Raw genomic sequence first — 18,991 nt, forward strand, 5'->3', positions numbered from 1 at the left:
CCATTATTAAGGAAGAAACAGCAGGATATTTAGAAAAGCTTAACTCAATTAAACAATATCAACAAATATTTAGAAAAGCTTATCACAGTCAAACAGTGTCAACATGGTCTTGTGAAAAGGAAACCATCTTTGACAAATTTGCAATTTATCCTCAGAATTCTTTAATAAAAGAAAACCAATAGACCTGGTCTGTTTGGACTTTCAGAAGGCATTTGATAAGATGCCACAAAATGTCATTGCACAAGATAGGAGCTCACGATATTGAGGTACTGTATCAGGAAGGATTTGTTAACACACACAAGACAGAGAGTTGGGACTAATGGGACGTTTTCAGTTTGGAAAGATGTAACCAGTGGAGTGCCATTAGACCTAGAGATTCAGTTATTTACTATGTACATTAATGGCTGAGAGGAGGGTCCGAGTGTAAAGTATTCAGTTTTGCTGATGGTACAGAAATAGGTGGAAAGGTGTGTTGTCATGCAGGCATAAAGAATCTTCAAGGGATATAAATTAAGTGTGTGGTCAAAAACCTGGCAGATGGAATTTAACTTGAGGGGTCATGCACTTTGTTGCGTAGAATCAAAAGGCAGATTTTCTAAATGGAAAGAAACGTTTTTAAAAGTGCAGCAGAGAGGGTGTTGGGTATTTTTCTGCAATGCCAGAGGTCCCTTCATCTATGTCAATTATATAGATTATAAATTGTTGTTAACCCAGCACTGATCCCTGGGCCACTTGATAGTTATAGTTTGACCTGAAAATGACTAATTTATGCTAATGCACTGTTTTCTGTTAATTAGCCAATCCATGCTAGTCCAGCAGCCCAAAACCATGAGCTCTTACCTTCTGCAATAACCATCAATGTTGCTCCTTATTGAATGCCTTTTGGAATTCCAAATTCACTGCATCTATTCATTCCCCTTTTATTCACGCTGATTGTTAGATCCTAATAAACTTGTCAAGCAAGTTGTCATGTTTCTTTCACAAAACCATGTTGACTCTACCCAATTACGTTATGATTACTTAAAGGTCCTGCTACTATTCCTTAATCATGGATTCTAGCATTTTCCCAATTGTTCTCATCCATCCATAACCTTGCACTCCCTACCATATCCTCCTTTAGCCTTACAATCTTCAGAAACCTTTACATTCCTTCACTCTGGAATCTTGTGCATTGCTGAATTTTAATTATTCCACAATCGAATGGCTTCAGCTGCCTAAACCCTAAGCTGTGGAATTAGCTAAACTTTACCACATCTTTCATTCTCTCTCATCCTTTAGGATATTCCTTAAGATCTACCTGTTTCACCAAGTCTGGTGCCCTAATATATCCATGTGCCATTTAAGCTAAATTTTTGTGCTTATGTTGCTACATAAATGCAAGATGCTGTTTCATAGGGATCCAGGCTCTCCCGAAAATCACTTGCAAAGGCTTGTCTGCACTGTTACTTCTGGTATCCCCAAGGATCTATCCTCAATTGCCTTCTGTTTCTCATCTTTTGCTTCCTCTCAGTGATAATATTCAAAAAGCACAGTGTTAATCTTCAGACACATGCAGACAACACCCAGTGCGACCTCTCCACTAACTCTCTTGACTTCTCCACTATTGCACAGTTATCAGAATGCTTGCATGACAGTTGGATGGACAGAATCTCCTGTTACTAAATATTGGGAGACTGAAGTTCTTGCTTGTGGGCCCTGTTCCAAACTCCATTCCCTAGCAACCAATTGCATCCATCACCCTGGCAACAGTCTGAGGCTGAGCCAATCAGTTTGCAACCTTGCTATCATTGTTTTCAAATCCCCCCCATCACGGCTGTGCCACTCCCAAATCTGCAAACTTGCCCAGCCCTACAACCCACAGAGACATTACAACCTTCCGGTTCTGACTTCTTGAGTATCCTCTGGTTTAAGTGCTCCACGAGCAGTGGCCATACCCTACAGTTACCTAGACACTAAGCTCTGGGATATCTTTCCTTCATCTCTCTTACCCCGATTAGGATGCTTTAAAAACTTACCCGTTTGACCAAGCTTTCGGTGAAATGACTTAAATACTCCTTATGGTCTTAGTCAGGGGCTGGGACAGAAGTCACTGACCCTGATATTGCTCCTGGCTTGGGACCTTGGCATCCCATCTGGGCATAGCAGGCCACCCTAGAGCTCTGAGCCCCAATTATTTGACCGTGATGTATGCTCCCCATCCTGAGCTGTATTTTTAGAACCACATTTTGTTTATAATACACCGGTAAGACGTGTTGGAATATTCAATTAGATTTTATGTAAAAGTTTCACAGGATGTGGCTAAGCCAGTATTGAATATCCATCCCTAATTGTCCTTTAAAGGTGGAATGCAAACACAAGTTGAAGTTATTTGAGCAGCCTCTTCTTTCACTGATGTGTAGCAGGTCTATAATATGAATTTGTTCACCTGTGCTGGGACTCTAGTTACCCTGCGCAGCACAGGCACAGAGATTGGTATGTGTTGAGCCCATTTCCAGTTCTCCTTACCTGCCAAGCGACATAGAGCCACGTAGGTTGTGTTATGTGCGAGTTGTTCATTGCTTACCTTCTGTCACAAATAATGTATGAAATGATGTTTATATAGCACCGTTCATGATTTCCAGATGCTACCTTTTAAAGTGCTGTAATGTAAAACCAATCTGTAAACTAATGACAAGGTTATCAATAACCAGGAATATATTTTAGATTTTTTTTTTAGTGGTATGAATAATGTTGGCCAGTACACATTTTTTTACATCTGTCCAGGCAGCTTTGAAGCTCTGTATAAATCTGATCTATTAGACAAGCCCGGACAATGGAGCACTCACTCAATGCTAAGCGTCAGCCTAAATAATGTGCACAGATCTCTGGTGTGTGCTTTGAACCCACAACCTCCTGATTCTGAGGCAAGGAGATGAGCTAACCATGTTCAATGCCACTGCCCTGCATCTGGAATTGTGAATTCATGTGGAGAGGTAATGCCACACTAATTTAGTGTTTCCCAACTGGAGCCATGTACCCCTGAGAGTCCATTAACATCTTCTAAGGAATAGAACAAGATGAATGGAAGTTGTTGGATATGGTGCAGGTTAGGCGTCAGCAATTATTCTGATTTGCTCCATCTACTTGAACGCCACAATGTTTGATGTCAAGTCTGAGAAATTAGTACACCTCTTTTTAAAATTATCTATTTAGAGGATGTGGATATCACTCGCAGGGCCTATCCCTAGTTGCCCTTGAGAAGGTGGTGCTGAGCTACCTCCTTGCAAGGCTGCAGTCATGAGCTGTGGGTTGACCCACAACACCCTTAAGGAGGGAATTCCAGAATTTTGATCCAGTGACAGTGAAGGAACGGCAATATGTTTCCAAATCAGGATGTGAGTGGCTCCTGCTGCTCTTTTTCTTACATGGAAGTGGTCGTGGGTTTGGAAGGAGCGGTCTCAGGATCTTTAGTGAATAGTGAATGCAGTGCATCTTGTAGAAAGCACACACTGCTACTACTGAGCGTCGGTGTTCGGGGGAGGGGATGCTGTGAACGTGATGCTAATCAAGTGGGTATCCTGGATGGTGTTAAGTTTCTTGAGTGTTGTTGGGGCTGCATCCATCCAGGCAAATGGGGAGTATTCCATCACACTCCTGACTTGTGCCTTGTAGGTGGTGGACAGGTTTTGAGGAGTCAGGAGGTGAATTACTGGCTGCAGTATTCCCAGCCTCTGACCTGCTCTTGTAGATACTGTATTTATATGGTGAGTCTAGTTCAATTTCTGGTCAGTCATAAACCCAAAATATTGATGGCACTTGCCCGGGAGTAACTTGCGAGCACCTTTCAGCTGGGCACCAAGATGGAGACAGTCCTGGAAATGGAAATTTAAATTCATCACTTCTTAGAGTGTCTGAAAATCCTGAAGGAGGAGAAGCCCCAGAGACACCACAGAAGGTTCAAAAGGCTGGAGTTGAGGGTGGAATCAGTCTGGAATGGCCATCAAACAGAGCTTTGTTTACTGAGTGCAGCAGCTGGGTCTGTGACTAGACCCAGGATAAAATGCCGTCCCACTTACTGGCAGTGTCTCCAGTGGCAGGAATGCCACACAGCAGGCAGTGTGCCAATGGTATTCTGGTGCGGATAGTCTGGTAGTTGGAGAAAGAGGAGGAAACAACACCTAAAACAGTTTGACAGCAGAGCTGTGAGTGGGAGGGCAATGAAGCTTTACACCTAAAATAGTGACAATCTCAACAGAAATTACTGAAACAGCCCACTCCAGGAAGAACAGGCAAGTATTACACAGTGAATTATTCGACAGGCATGTTGCTGAACCAGTAAAGTTGGCTTCCAGCTGAAGGGAACATATAAATTTTCACATCACTAGCCACATCACTGTTCACTTACTCTGCACTGCCCTGGTGACATTTAATGTAGCTGTCTTTAACAGGAGACTGCTAAACTTTGCATTCAGAAGTGTAAATATATAAGGAATTTATTGTGTTATTTCAGTTGGAGAAATGTGATTATAAATTATGTGATTAGCCATTTGGAAAGGTCTCCTTTTAGCAAAGAAGTTGAAGGAGCACTGCACTAGCCGGGGTCTGTGGCTTCATACTGTGAATCCTTCGCACAAAGCTATTAATATTAAAATTGTGAATTTCTCTAGTGGTAGAGTACACAAAATACTGAGAGAAAGCCTCATACCCTAAATTCTCCAATCATGACTTCCAACCATGTTTTGTTTCTGTTACCCTGCCATACAACTTACTCCCAAAGAATGTCATCAAATGCAGTACTTATAAAATGTTCTTTGTTAACTTTTTACTAATTTCCATTTACATTCCTGATCTTCCTTTTCTGGTGGACTTTAAATTAATAATGAGTTCTTCTTACCTTCAACTACAGTTTCATTTATTAATTTGATCAAGTTCAGTACCTTTTCTAAAATATAAAGATTGGTCTTCTCTAATCTTCACAGCTCGCTGTCTTCATAATTGGATTTATTCTTGTTTTCTTTGCCTGAATTCTTTGATTGATTTGAGAGCACTGCTCCCACTGTGAAGAGGTTTGGCTTTAATGTCAAAGACATTTTTATACCCCAAAGTGAGGAAATGTTGAAATTAAAAACAAACCCCTTTAGGAATTTCAACATGTAGTTTTAATTATTGTATTTCACAGTTTTAATTTTACAACTCTAATATCAAACAAACAAAAACTGACATGTTGAAAGCGATTGTTAAAAATCTAATATTCATCAAACCTCACTTCATTTATAAATCAACACCATTCCCCAGTCAGTGACTTCGATCCCAGTTCTATACAATGATTCAAAAGTATCCATTTTGTAGTGCGATAACTTCATTGCAAGTTAAGTTTTATCATGAGGAATCTTTACCAGATTTTGAGAACACAACTGTTGAAAGGAATTGTTTTCACTTTAAGCAATTTTGGGCTGATGTTCACCACCAAATGTCTATGCACAAATGCTCTGTGTGGAAGGGTAGCCTGTTTGTTTGGCCTGAGAGGAACCATTTCATGGAAGTTGGAAGTGGCCAATTTAGGAGGATGGGGAGCTGTATCGGAATCTTGCAGGACTCTCTCCAATTTTGTCATTTAAGAAACATTTAGACAGGTACATGGATGGATATGGTGGGATATGGACCAAATGCAAGGAAATGGGACTAGTTTAATGATGAAAACTGGGTGGTCTGGGCATGTTGGCTAAGTTTCCATGCTATAGACCTCTAAAACACTATGACTTTAACTCTCGCTATCTCCAACTTTCATGCAAGCAAACTCCAAGGAAGTTTTAGATGAGAACCTTTTAAGAAAAGGTCATAAATTCTAACACAAGATTCCTTTTACACAGATCAATTTTCCCCACTGAGGCAATTTATTAAGACTTGCATTCTCTGCAAATGTATTTAATTTCCCTTTGATCCTATTTGTACTGTCAAATATAGTTGCCTTCCCTGGTAACCTACTGTACAAATCAGCAAATATTAAGTTAAACAATTTTATTTGTTCCCCATTAGGCCAGAATTCTTTATTGAGTACTCCATATGTTTACAAATCTGCCAAAACTCCTTCAGTAATACCAGATGGACGGATTTTGAATATAATACCTTCTAAAAAAACTTTGTACTGTTGACTGATCTACTCCTCCTATTGACCTACAAGACCACAATCTGAGCTACACAGCAAATTGTAGGCGTGTATACTTTTGTGTGTTGCTGTTAATTGACTCCATCTTCAGGCTTCAGCGAAAGAGAGGGAAATAATGGATTATCAGGGCTAAAACTTGACACAATGTCAACATCAATTCAGATAACCCTAGGTAACTTCCCATCCCAAACCAATTGGTGTGACCAATACTGACCCCGAATAAAGCAATACAATCATCACCCTGGCATTGACGATTATCACTACCTAAAGGGAGCTCTTCTCCATATTCATCCTAAAAGTAGGTTGCTGGCGATAGAAGAGTTTTTAAAGCTTTTGCTCAGAAATATTTTCCTTTTGGGAATATGCATACTGTTCTGCCAGCCACTAACATAATGGATTCATTTTGAAAAGAGCCACAAACCCCACTGTGATTTGTAAACAAGCACAACATGGCAGCACTTCACTGGCAACAATCCAAACTTCTGGTAGGAAGCAAATTGAAAGAGGGAAAGAAAGAATTAAGTTCTTACAGGTTAGTGTTGCTGTTTACAAGAATAAATGTGCTTCACCATGATTGGTGTGACCAACATCAGTCAAAGAATTTTGAAACCAAGTTTGGCATTTTGGATCAGATTACTATTCTTTAAACGACAGTGCACCTTAATTCAAGGAAAGAACTGAAACATATTTATTACAGGATTAGGGGGTAGGGTGTTAATTATAGGTGAGGGGTGCAGATTGGGGAGGAGGAGCTCTCTTGCATATTTTGCATCCAGTGAAAATATCAAATATGGATTACGTGTGATTCAGAGTCCCCTAAATTTCCATTTCGTTCTCAATAGTCATTAATTGGAAAGCATCGGACTTTTGCTTTCCAATTTTTGTAAACATTTCCATTATTATCACCCCCTCGCTAGTCCCCCCAATCAATACCACCCAAGTACAAGGCAGGAAAGGATTTAATAATCACCTTAAACTGAATTTATCTATAATGCTACACAAACATTGTTCATAGTTAAAACCACATAAATAAACGTTTTTGCAGTCTCCATATTAGTCTGAAGTGCAGAAAATTACAAGACAAATAGTGAGTGTCTTTTTTAAAAAAAATTAACCTATTTTCAAAAAAAAAGCAGTATTTAGGCAGTGTGAACAGTAACTTACCCCAGTGGAATGTGAACAACAATTATATACAATTTAACCTGACAGTGTTCAGTTGTAGAGCCCTCTGATGGACCTTCTGATAACCAGCAGAGTTCAAAGAGCATAATGACTTCTAAGTTGATGCTGGTAATTAGACCAATTATATTTCATTATCATTAAAGAAGAATCTAATAATCATTTTCTCCCATTAACTAAGGATTGTTTAATATGGTAACTACTTGACCAACTGTTAGGGACAATTCAGTAAAATCTGAACACTCCTCATGTTACATTCAAACAGAATCCACTCACACTTTATTATCCCCCTTACACTCCATTACACTTCACTAATGTAGATGATGGTCAAATGAAGATTATTATGGCCCTACTCAGTTGACCGATATGGCCAAAAGTAAGCTTAGTCATTGTTCTTTAGCAAACTGTATCTATGCAGACAAAAGTGAACTAGAACTGGTGAAGGTTCATTATTGACTTATCTGTGATGGAAAGTGTGTGCTCAGAAACCACAGCAAAAGGCATTTCCTCAATGTTCTTGAAATCATGAAATTCCATCCCAATCAACAATGAATCTAATATAATCGCAGATTATTCTGGCATGTTTTGATTTCATTTCTTTTAATTTAATTGTCCAATTAAAGAATGTAATTTGTTGATTTGTGGAGGCAGCTTGCCCTGGCATTTTGATCTCCAACTGGAAAGAAAGAAATGTGCATACATGGCAAAAGTGGTACAATTTCCCTGCATTCTCCTGATCTTATCATTAGTCAATAGAAATAGCGATGGTGGATATCTTAGAAACTATTGCAGTGGTCCCACCTTTCTGGGTTAGTCAAGTGAAGGTCGGGGGTGGGGGGGTGCGTGGGGAGGTGAAGGTGGCATCATGGGTTCAGAGGATGTTATGAATAGTTTCACTGGCATCACCTTCAGACAGAAATGGGTTTTGGTCCAATGTCATGCCTTCTTTACATCAATATACATGATATTGTATTTGATATATATCAATAACATGGTAAATATTGCATTTTATAGTAATATGTCACATGGATTATGCTCTACATTAAGCCTTTAATAGGCCGTTCCAATAAAGACATTTAGGAATTTAAATCTTGGTGTGACATGTTTTATCCGGGTGCTCTGGTTTCCTCCCACAATTCAAAGATGTGCAGGTTAGGTGGATTGGCCATGCTAAATTGCCCATAGTGTCCAAGGATGTGCAGGCTGGGTGGATTAGCCATGGGAAATGTGGGGTTACAGGGGTAGGGTAGGGGTGTGTAACTGTGTGGAATGTTCTTCGGAGGGTTGATGTAGATTTGTTGGACTGAATGGCTTGCTTCCACACTGTAAGGATTTTATGATTCTATGATCTCACAAAGATTATCATTTTGAAAATGAGTGGCACCTATTGTGTCCCAGGTTACATAGTAGACCTTGTATTCTATCCGCTTGAATGTACCACTTTACGTAGGATTGAAGAATTTCTGTTTAGTATCAAACACTCCATTTGTGGAATCCAATTCTTACACAGGCCCCTATCCATTTTACACTCTTCACCAACCAGCAGGTTTTACAGCCAACCTGACAGGTCCAAGAAATAGTAGGAACTGCAGATGCTGGAAAATCTGAGATAACAAGGTGTAGAGCTGGATGAACACAGCAGGCCAAGCAGCATCATAGGAGCAGGAAGGCTGACGTTTCGGGCCTAGACCCTTCATCAGAAATGGGCCAATGTTTTTCTGAAGCTGAGAGCGACATATTAATGAGAATGACTGTGTTTGGTTTGTGGTGAAGAACCTTATACCGTACTTCATTTCCACGCTACCGTGAGACTGTGATTAGGAACTCAGCATGTGGAATTTTAGAAGCATAAACCAGCCTCCATCAATGCACTGTTACAGTTTAATGAGGTTTTCACTTGATGTACCATTCAATAAATGGGTATTTTTATTCTGAAGAACTTAAGGCACTCAGCCAAACTTTGTAAATGATGCTCTAGGTCATCTATCTTAGGCCATTTTTATCATTTCAACATCTGTCTACTCTCAATATTATTTTTCATTGTATGTATATATTTTGTCAATTTTGGTACTTGAACTTCTCCCTCTAGCAGGGAGTATGTTTCTGCTTTGCTCATGGACATGGTCAGATTACTTCGTGACTATATTTGACAGCAGGTAATCAGCCAGATAAATTTGGTCTTGCTCAAGTTTTTCTTCCTTCCTTTGCAAGGGTAGGGAATGCTGCTGTAACTCAGAACATTTCAGAATTCAGACACACCTGTCCAAAAAATTCCTCATGACTGCAGAACAGCAGATCCTGATATCAATGTCATGGCTTTTTACATACGTAGTTAAAAATGAGCAGCTATAGATAGAATAGGCCTAGGGCACTAAAAGGTAGCTCGCTTAACAGAGGTGGAGTGAAAGCTAAGAGAATCTTTATTCAACGATATAATAGCAAAACACCAGAAACTGAGGATAGTCATATTGGATCAAGCTGACTCAAGTAATACAAAGAGTAGACCAGAGTAATGTAATAATGTAATGTATTTGGTTTCTAAGTTTCACAAGTTTGTGAACTCATGACTATGATCAGGCCATATGTATTTAGCAGATAAAGAGCAGAGTGAATAACAAGCTAGCCATCGCTCAGAAATGAGGGTTAAAGGTCACTATTCAGCTAGCAAAAGATAGAAAGTGCTGTTCCAAGGGGATTGGCATGAACACCACTGTGGCTAATGTTTGGACTTGGGAATTGGAAGTGCAATTTCAAAATTTTTACATGGCACTAAATTTGGGACTACAGTTAATACTGAGGAAGACTGCAAAAAATTACAAAAGATGTTTATAAGCTCATAGAATGGGCATGTACTTGGCAAATGTTGATAAATGTGAGTTGGTATATTGTGATAGGAAGAATAAGGAGGCCACATACCCTTTGTATAAGAAACATTTGAATGGGACAGAGGTTGAGGAGTCTAGAAACAATAGAGAGCTATAGGAATATGAAAAGGTTTGTATGAAAAAAACCATACGTATATACCAACTTTCATTTAATAAATCCTGCCAATGGGGTATAGTAGAATGTTAGAAAGCAAAATTCAATGTTAAGCCATATATAGCAATACCAGGGCAGTTGGCCAACTGCTTAGTCAAAAAGGTTGGTTCTGCGGAGGTGTATTAAAGAAAAGAGGGACAGACAGAGGGGTTTATGGAGGAATCCCAGGTATAGGCCCTGGGCAGCTGAATATATTAAAAACAAACACAAAATTGGGTGTTACAAAAATGCAAGTCATAAAAAAATTTAAAAGGAATTTGGGAGAAATGTTTTATCCTAAAGAGTGATAAGAATGTGCTATCACAAGAAGTTAGTCTGCATAACTGTATTTATAGGAAAGCTAGATAAATGCAAAGGAGAAAAGAATAGAAAGATATCCATAAAGCTGGATGAATAATGAGGTTGGAGCTGGGTGAGTGGAGAGAGGCTTCTGTGGGGCAGCAACATTGACATAGTCTAATTGAAGCCAATGATATTTTCTTGTGCTATACAGTGTACAGGCCCAATTTTAGCCAATGCATTCACACAAAGTTAAAATCAGTCTGTATGGGCACATGTCCAATTCTAGGCACTAAGAATCTGCAACACACATTGTTATTCTCTCCCATTGATAGAAATAGGGAGAGCAAAAGGTGAAACTTTGGTTAAATGTGATGAACTACTATAATCGCATTGATGGTGCTTTATAGAAACTTGTTCAAGGAGCCACTGTAGCTACATCGGTGAAATATTTGGTTGTGAATAAATCTTTAAAGACTTTTTCTGAGGACAGAAATCTAATTGCTCTCCTGACACTTTCCACTGTCTAGGCCACACCTGCTGGATCTCCAGTGCCTACCCTAGTGATAACCAATAAAATGACACCTATGCCTTAATTATGTTTTAAATTATGCAGGATCATTATTTAAGATAGAAATAAAACCCTGGCCCCTCACAGTGAAGCCCCAGGCTACGGCAAAACCATATGGGCCACTGCAATGTTAATCGGAAAACTGTTTCAAATCATAGAACAGGACCAAGGTAGCGAGAAAGAAAATAAGGTTCAGATGTGATCACATGACTTCAGGGTTTTAATGGGCTACCAGATTCCACAATGAGTGAACCCAATCTTGGTGTGGGGGGGCAACAGCCGGAAAAAAAAGTGTGTTCCGACCACCAGAATAAATTGAAAACCAATCTGAAAGGAGTTGTGAAATGCAAATACAGGCAGGCAGTGTGTATGCAAAACACATCCTGAAACTTCAGGCAAGCTTTGGGCCTTCGATGTTCAGACATTTCCAGTCACCTGTTTGGGGATGTGAACATCACTAAGTTTCTGAATCGTCCTTTCCTCTCCTCATACGGGGTGTACAAACTGGTACACCAAACGCTGCGATACATCAGGCTTCCGGATAATCCCCTTTTTATAATATTGCCGGATAGAACGGCTTAGCTTGTCATAGTTCATTGCTGGTCGGTTCTTCCGGATTCCCCATAGCCTGGCAACCTGTGCAGAATCTTCAATCTTAAATATGCCTGGTCAAGAACAAGATGAACAAGGTTTCTGCTTATTAGTGGTTACTAACTTTTATTTGCAGTATTAATTAAACTAAAGAACCCAGGTGGGTTAAAATGCTTTCCTTTCCATTACCAAAGTTCAAATATAATTCTGATTTGAACTGCTCTGGGGCAGTAGCTGGGACAGCATAACTGTCCTTAATGTGCCCTACATTTGCCAACTTCCCATGTATGCATTATCGGCAAGGCAGCATTTATAGCCCACACATAACTGCCCTTGATAAGTTGATGAACTGTTGCTTGAACTGCAGTGGTCCATGTACTGTAGGAACATCCATTGTATTATTAGCTATGATCGGCTTCATTCTTTTCCACTACACAGACCTCCAACATAATGCAGAAGTTCATCTGAGGGCAGACCAGTAGATGTTTGAGGGTTGTTTTAAGACCGGAGGCCTGTGACCAGCGGTGTACCTCAGGGATCAATGCTGAGTCCACTGTTGTTTGTCATTTATATAAATGACTTGGATGAAAATGCAAGAAGCATGATTAATAAGTTTGCGGATGGCATCAAAATTGGTGGTGTAGTAGACAGTGAGGAAGGTTATCTAAGCTTACAAAGGAATCTTGATCAATTGGGCCACAGGGCTGACAAGTGGCAAATGGAGTTTAATTTAGATAAATGCAAGGTGTTGCATTTTGGTAAGATGAACAAGGGCAAGACTTACACAGTAAATGGAAGGGCCCTGGGGAGTGTTGTCAAACAGAGAGACTTAAGGGGTTCAGGCACATAGTTCATTGAAAGTTGCATCACAGGTAGACAGAGGCATAAAGATGTTTGGAATGCTTGCTTCTATTGCTCAGACCATTGAGTATAGGAGTTGGGATGTCACATTGTGGTTGTGTAGGACATTGATGAGGCCACGTTTGCAGTGCTGTATACAGTTCTGCTTGCCCTGCTATAGAAAGGATATTAATAAATTGGAGAGGGTGCAGAAAAGATTGACAAGAATGTTACCAGGATTGGAGGGTTTGAGTATTAAGGAGAGGCTGGATAGGCTGGGACTTTTCTCACTGGGAGCATAGAAGGGTTGAGGGGTGACCTTATAGAGGTTGATAAAATCATGAGGGGCATGGATAAGGTGAATCATGAGGGATATGGATAAGGTGAATAACAAAATTCTTTTCCCTTGGGTTGGATACTTCAAAAGTAGAGGGCATAATTTTAAGTGAGAGGAGAACGATGTATAAGGGACCTGAAGGGCAACATTTACACACGGAGGGTGGTTTGTGTGTGGAACGAACTGCCAGAGGAAGCAGTAGATGCATGTACAGTTACAACATTTAAGAGATATTTGGATAAGTACATGAATAGGGGAGGTTTAGTGACACATAGGTCAAGAACGGGCAAATGGGATTAATTTAGTTTGAGAAAGTTGGCATAGATGAGTTGGACCAAAGGATCTCTTTCCATGCTGTATGAATCGAAGGGTCTGTTTCCATGCTGTATGACTCTATGACCTTATTTGTGAAATCCTTCTCTGCACAAATTAACTGCCCCATTAATGAAATGTCCTGTACTCAGTTGTTCTGAAATCCTGCAGTTACCCATAAATGTCAAGCAATGCTGCACCTATTGCAACAAGACTAAGAGCACAGTGTGATACTGACCTTTCTCTTTGTTCAGCCAACGAATGAATCGACCATAGTTGTGTGGCTTCAGCAACAGTTCCTTCAGAAATTGCCAAAGATGAATTGGTTGCCCAGAGCAGGAGGAGTCTGCCTCTGTGTCCATCCATCCTTCATCACTGCCTGATGAGAGGAATCACAGATTGTCATTGTCACTTTTGCTTGTTCACTGTTCAATCACTGGACAGTGCTTAACCTTATAAGGTGGCCATCAATACAAAATGAATTGTAAAGTGACCTTAACACACAACGGCTGAAGTTTGAGAATTTTTTGGTGATCATTTTCAGGGTTAATAATTTATTCCTCAACCATAGTTCACATGCAAGCTTACATTGGATAGGTGGTTGGAAGAAAAAGGAAACGAAGAAATGTTAGAAAAGCATAATTCAAAGTGTATTTGCTCACAAGGAGAGTAAGCACTAATACAGAATGGATCTACTTGTGTTGTAACATCTATGGATTTCCAAGGCTGTATGTGCATGAATAAAATTAAGATAAATAAGTTCTATTGAACAGAAGCCTACTTTCTTCAATGCAAATGTGCAGTCAGTGTTGAAGAAAATTACAAAAATTATTTCAAAATGATAAGCAGAAAGAATCTTTCCCTCAGTACCCGTAAAAGTGGTGTGGAAATATCACTCATTATTTTCTGGATTAATTTGTTTTTGCTTTGATGATATGAGTGAATGATCTCGACAGGAAGATGGCTGAGAGGAGTTAGAGTTCAAATTTGAGGGAGATGAGCATTTTACTTTATCTACTTGAGTGTGAATTCAGTCTCCTAATCAATGATCTCTTTACTTTGAAGAACTGAGTAATGAACCAGTGTTAATTGATGATATAAGTTAGCCAATGGTGTGGAGTAGGACCCTCTTTGTGTTGAAGAGCACGCCCATTGCCTCCCACATTGTTTTCTGTTTACTCTTTATACTTCTTTGCCATGCAAAACTATTTCATATCAGCAAATGCTGAGCAATAGCAAGAAAAGAGTTAGAGGATAGAGTAGGAAAATGGAAAGGTTGAAGGAGAGAGTTCCAGAACAGTCACTGACACTTTGTGTCTCCTTTTTCTATTCTTCAATCTCTTGGTGGTGGAGTTTGTGGTGGTTGAGGGGTATAGTTGCGAAAGGGAGAAACCCACACTCCAGTGAAAGGGAGAGTGTATTGTTGGTTTGAACTGTAAGCTGAGCACTCTGCTTTCCTCAGGACTGAACAAATAGCAATCTCTCTCTGTGGGCATCACTGTTTTAGAGGTTTTTGAGGAAAAACACCTCATAGAATCCCTCCATTGTGGAAGCAGGCCATTCAGTCCACACTTACCCTCCAAAAATACCCCACCAAGACCCAACCCCCTACTCTTGCAACCCTGCATTTCAATGGCTAAGGCACCTAGCTTGCACGTGCCTGGATACTACAGGCAATCTAGCATAGCTGATCCACCTAACAAGCACACCTTTGGATTGTGGAAGGAAACCAGAGCACCCAGAGGGGGAGCCAAGCAGACACAGGGAGAATGTGCAAACAGCACAGACAATTGCCTGAGGGTGGAATTGAACCCAGGCCTCTGGTACTGTGAGGCAGCAGTGCTAACCACTGAGCCACTATGCCAGCCTAATGTAGGTCTTGGTGAGAACTGTATGGTTTCATTTACTGTACAGCAGCACATTGAAGTTGGGAACTGTTTTCACTAACAACATTGTACAGTCCAGGAAAAACCAGGAAATCCTTTCACCTGAGTACTTTATAAAGACTTGTTAATTCTAGTTCCTTGTAAGAGGTTGATGGTCAAAGTGCTTGTTTAGGACAAGACTTCTCTTTACATGCAATTATCTCATATCTTTGTTCTTTCATGAATTGTGAGGAGCAACAGGATTGCTGGACCGATCTATATGGCTGCTGTAAGTGCTGTTGTTCATTAGATTACTGGAGGAGAGGGATATTATAGACAAGGGCCACACGTCTGTGGTACAGTAAATGCACATGAGACCTCTTCACTTTAGAAAACTTTAGCTGGGATTAGGACAAAGACACACCTGTTAGTGCTCCACTGTCTACAGCCATCGAGTGTTAAGTTCCTATTGCAGCCTTGTGCTTAAAGGAAGGCAGAAAGTAAAGATTTGGAACATCACAATACAGAAGGAATAGTGGAGAGCCAACCACTTTTATGCCTCATCAAGAATCAGCTCAAAAACCACCAGCAAAGGCCTTCGCACAGATCACACACTCCATCAGAAAATAATAAATACAGCTGCAGGAAGACACAGAGAGTATCGAGTGAAATTGAAATATAGCAGTGAATAGGTGAGAGATAGAAGGAACTGCAGATGCTGGAGAATCTGAGATAACAAGGTGTAGAGCTGGATGAACGCAGCAGGCCAAGCAGCATCAGAGGAGCAGGAAGGCTGACGTTTCTGAAGAAGGGTCTAGGCCTAAAACATCAGCTTTCCAGCTCCTCTGATGCTGCTTGACCTGCTGTGTTCATCCAGCTCTACACCTTGTTATCTCAGTGAATAGGTGAGAACCAGTTTCAATCTTTGTTTAACTTATTTTTCTTGTAAGATCACGTTCTATGGAAGCCTGTTTGTGTGGAATTTCTTCCTCTGGGAAGGGGACCTCCCTTCGTATTGCCAAAAGTCTTTCACAGACCCCCAGCTGAGGCACAGCACCAAGTTCTAGCCCAAGCTATGTACAGGTTCTCCCCAGGTCCAAGAGGCAGCAAGGGACTATTTGATTTTGTGGTAATTATTTTGTTTTTGGTTGTGTTGTTATAATAACTAGTAAAAGCAAATTAACAATCACAATACCACTAATATGTATGAAAGTGCTTGTGCCACCTAACACAAGGGATGTATACGGATTGCATTATAGAGTCATAGAGTCATACAGCACAGAAACAGACCCTTCGGTCCAACTCATCCATGTCGACCAGACATCCCAATCTGACCTAGTCCCATTTGCCAGTATTTGGCCTAAATCCGTCTAAACCCTTTCTGTACATATACCCATCCAGGTTCCTTTTAAATGTTGTAATTGTTCCAGCCTCCACCACTTCCTCCGGCAGCTCATTGCATGCACACACCACCCTCTGCATGAAAAAGTTACCCTTTAGGTCCTTTTTAAATCTTTCCCCCTCTCACCTTAAACCTATGCCCACTGGTTTTGGACTCACCCACCCTAGGAAAAAGATCTTGGCTATTCACCCTATCAATGCCCCTCATGATGTTATAAATTTCTATAACATTCTTGAAAAGTGTAATTTTAATGCAGCACAGAATGTTAAACTTGACATAAATAAATTGCAGGGAGGCCATAAAATCTTGTCATTCAGTTCTTCTGCACCGATGTCTGAGATTGAATGCAACATTCAAACTCAGCAAAGGTTGTGCATTGTAGCATTGAATACTTGTGCTTGAAGTAAAATCATAGAATCCTTATAATGTGGAAGCAGGACATTCAGTCCATCAGGTCAACGCTGACCCTCCGAAGAGCCGCCTACCCAGACCACCCCTATCATTCTGCATTTCCCATGGCCAATCCACCTGGCCTACATATCCCTGAAAACTATGGGCAATTTACCTTGGCCAATCCACCTAATCTGCACATCTTTGGACTGTGGGAGGAAACCCACACAGATACGGGGAGAATGCGCAAACTCCACAAAGACAGTCACCCGAGGGCAGAATTGAACCCAGGTGCTGTGAGGCAGCAGTGCTGGCCACTAAGCCACCATGACAAGTTCATTTTAGAAGTGAGGTTCTATGCTACTGGTAGCTGCCTTGCACACAGGCCTTTCTGGGTAGTCATTATGTGGGACTGTTATAGTTCAGCTCACTTCCTTGGCCACAGGAATATAAGCAGAGGAGTAGGCCACTCAGTCCTTCAAGTCTGTTCAGCATTCAATAAGACTATGGCTGAACTGTGACCTCAATCCATGCATGTGTGGAACATTCTCAAAGGGGTAAACTTCATTAAAAATTGCTTTCTTTTCACTGCTGGCTCACTTAGTAAGACAGGAATGTTTTAAAGAGAGACCTCTTACCATAACACTTACTGCACAGAGCTCTCCTCAGAAGCTACTGCATCCAGCTGTTAGTGCAGGATACCTGCAGACAAACCCTGAAGGAACTGGATTAAAACTGAGCAGATGATAATTCCTACATTTGTTCCCCAACTAGTTACGTTTTGTTGTTGCAGCCCTAGCCATAGCCTCCCTGTTAAGTATTCCTGCACAGCTACAATTGGATTGCGTATCTCAATTTTAATGAATATAAGAGAGTTTACATACAGATAGAATGTTCAGATGTTGTGAGCAGCATGTTACCATTATATCTGCTCTCTCCTGGTGATGACTTCTCTTTCATCCAGGCAGCTGAAAAATACAAAAGCACTTCGATTTAATAACCACCAATCAATATCTCCCAATCTCTTAAGAATTCATTGAACAGCTTCTCTCGTTTCCTTTAATATTCACTGTCCAATATCTTTCATCCTCTTTAATATTCATAGGCAGCATCTCCCCTCCACTTCACAGAAAAAGTAGAAAAATATTCCTTGAATAGAATGTATTTCAGGACTAAAACATTCTGCAGCTAATGAACTATTGATACATGAATGGGCAGGGAGCAGAGGGATACAGATCCTTGGAAAATAGGCAACAGGTTTAGATAGAGGATCTGGATCGGTGCAGGCTTGGAGGGCTGAAGGGCCTGTTCCTATGCTGTAATTTTCTTTGTTCTTTGTTCTATATTGAAAGTGTAGTCACTGTTGTACAGTAGCAAATAGAGCTGCCGATGCACATGGAGAATGATTCACAATCGGCACTCAGGTAAATGACCAATCTGTTTGAATGGTTTTAGTTGAATGCTACATGTGGCAGGACAGCAAGGAGGACACTCCTACTGTTTTTCGAATGATATCATTGTATCAGTCCTCCATGCAAATGGATTCCTGTCTAACAAACAGTGCAACACTCACTCTGGAGTCAGATTTCAACCAGACACATTCTCACTAAAGCAGGCCACAACTGATGCCTCCCTAACTTATAATTTGTTCCTCCTTCCCTGTTTATTATATTTGAAATATTCAGTCCGGTGAGCTTTCGTAATCTCTGCTATGATCTTGGAAACTTTAAATAAAATGTAGATAAATCATTTTGATGTTTCCTGTTATCTTGAGAAAATCAGTCCAACTTCCTTAATCTTTTCTCAGAATTAAGTTTCCTGATACCTAGAATCACTTTAGCTGCTCATCACTGATCCATCTCAATGATAACGTTTCCTATGAACTGCACCTGATCTCAGAGATGTGGGGAATGTTGGTGCAATGTGTTGAGAAGAGAGCACAGAAACATAGTCTATGGATTATCCTTTGATCTCCTTCTAGTAACCCAGGAATAATGACAAAATATTACAGCTAGATCTTCCCAAAATGGAAACCATGAAG

The 18,991-nt window shown here is 40.4% G+C and overlaps 1 protein-coding gene across 2 annotated transcripts in view; it reads right to left on the bottom strand.

Annotated features, from left to right (window-relative positions):
• Window positions 1-8,594: 8,594 nt before the first annotated feature.
• LOC109915098 (SAM pointed domain-containing Ets transcription factor) overlaps window positions 8,595-18,991 on the bottom strand; it is a 72,724-nt gene continuing 62,327 nt past the window's right edge. The window contains exons 4-6 of one of the 2 annotated variants that reach the window (XM_020514699.2): window positions 17,871-17,918; window positions 13,532-13,672; window positions 8,595-11,878 (exon numbers count right to left, since the gene is read on the bottom strand). In XM_020514699.2, coding sequence (XP_020370288.1) covers window positions 11,700-11,878; window positions 13,532-13,672; window positions 17,871-17,918 — 368 coding nt within the window. In that variant the 3' untranslated portion in view covers window positions 8,595-11,699. Of the gene's footprint in view, window positions 11,879-13,531; window positions 13,673-17,834; window positions 17,919-18,991 lie in introns of both variants that reach the window. The other variant, XM_048612125.1, reaches the window with a different exon arrangement.

The sequence above is a fragment of the Rhincodon typus genome, chromosome 25 (assembly GCF_021869965.1).
Source record: "Rhincodon typus isolate 14 chromosome 25, sRhiTyp1.1, whole genome shotgun sequence".
Lineage (NCBI taxonomy): Eukaryota > Metazoa > Chordata > Chondrichthyes > Orectolobiformes > Rhincodontidae > Rhincodon > Rhincodon typus.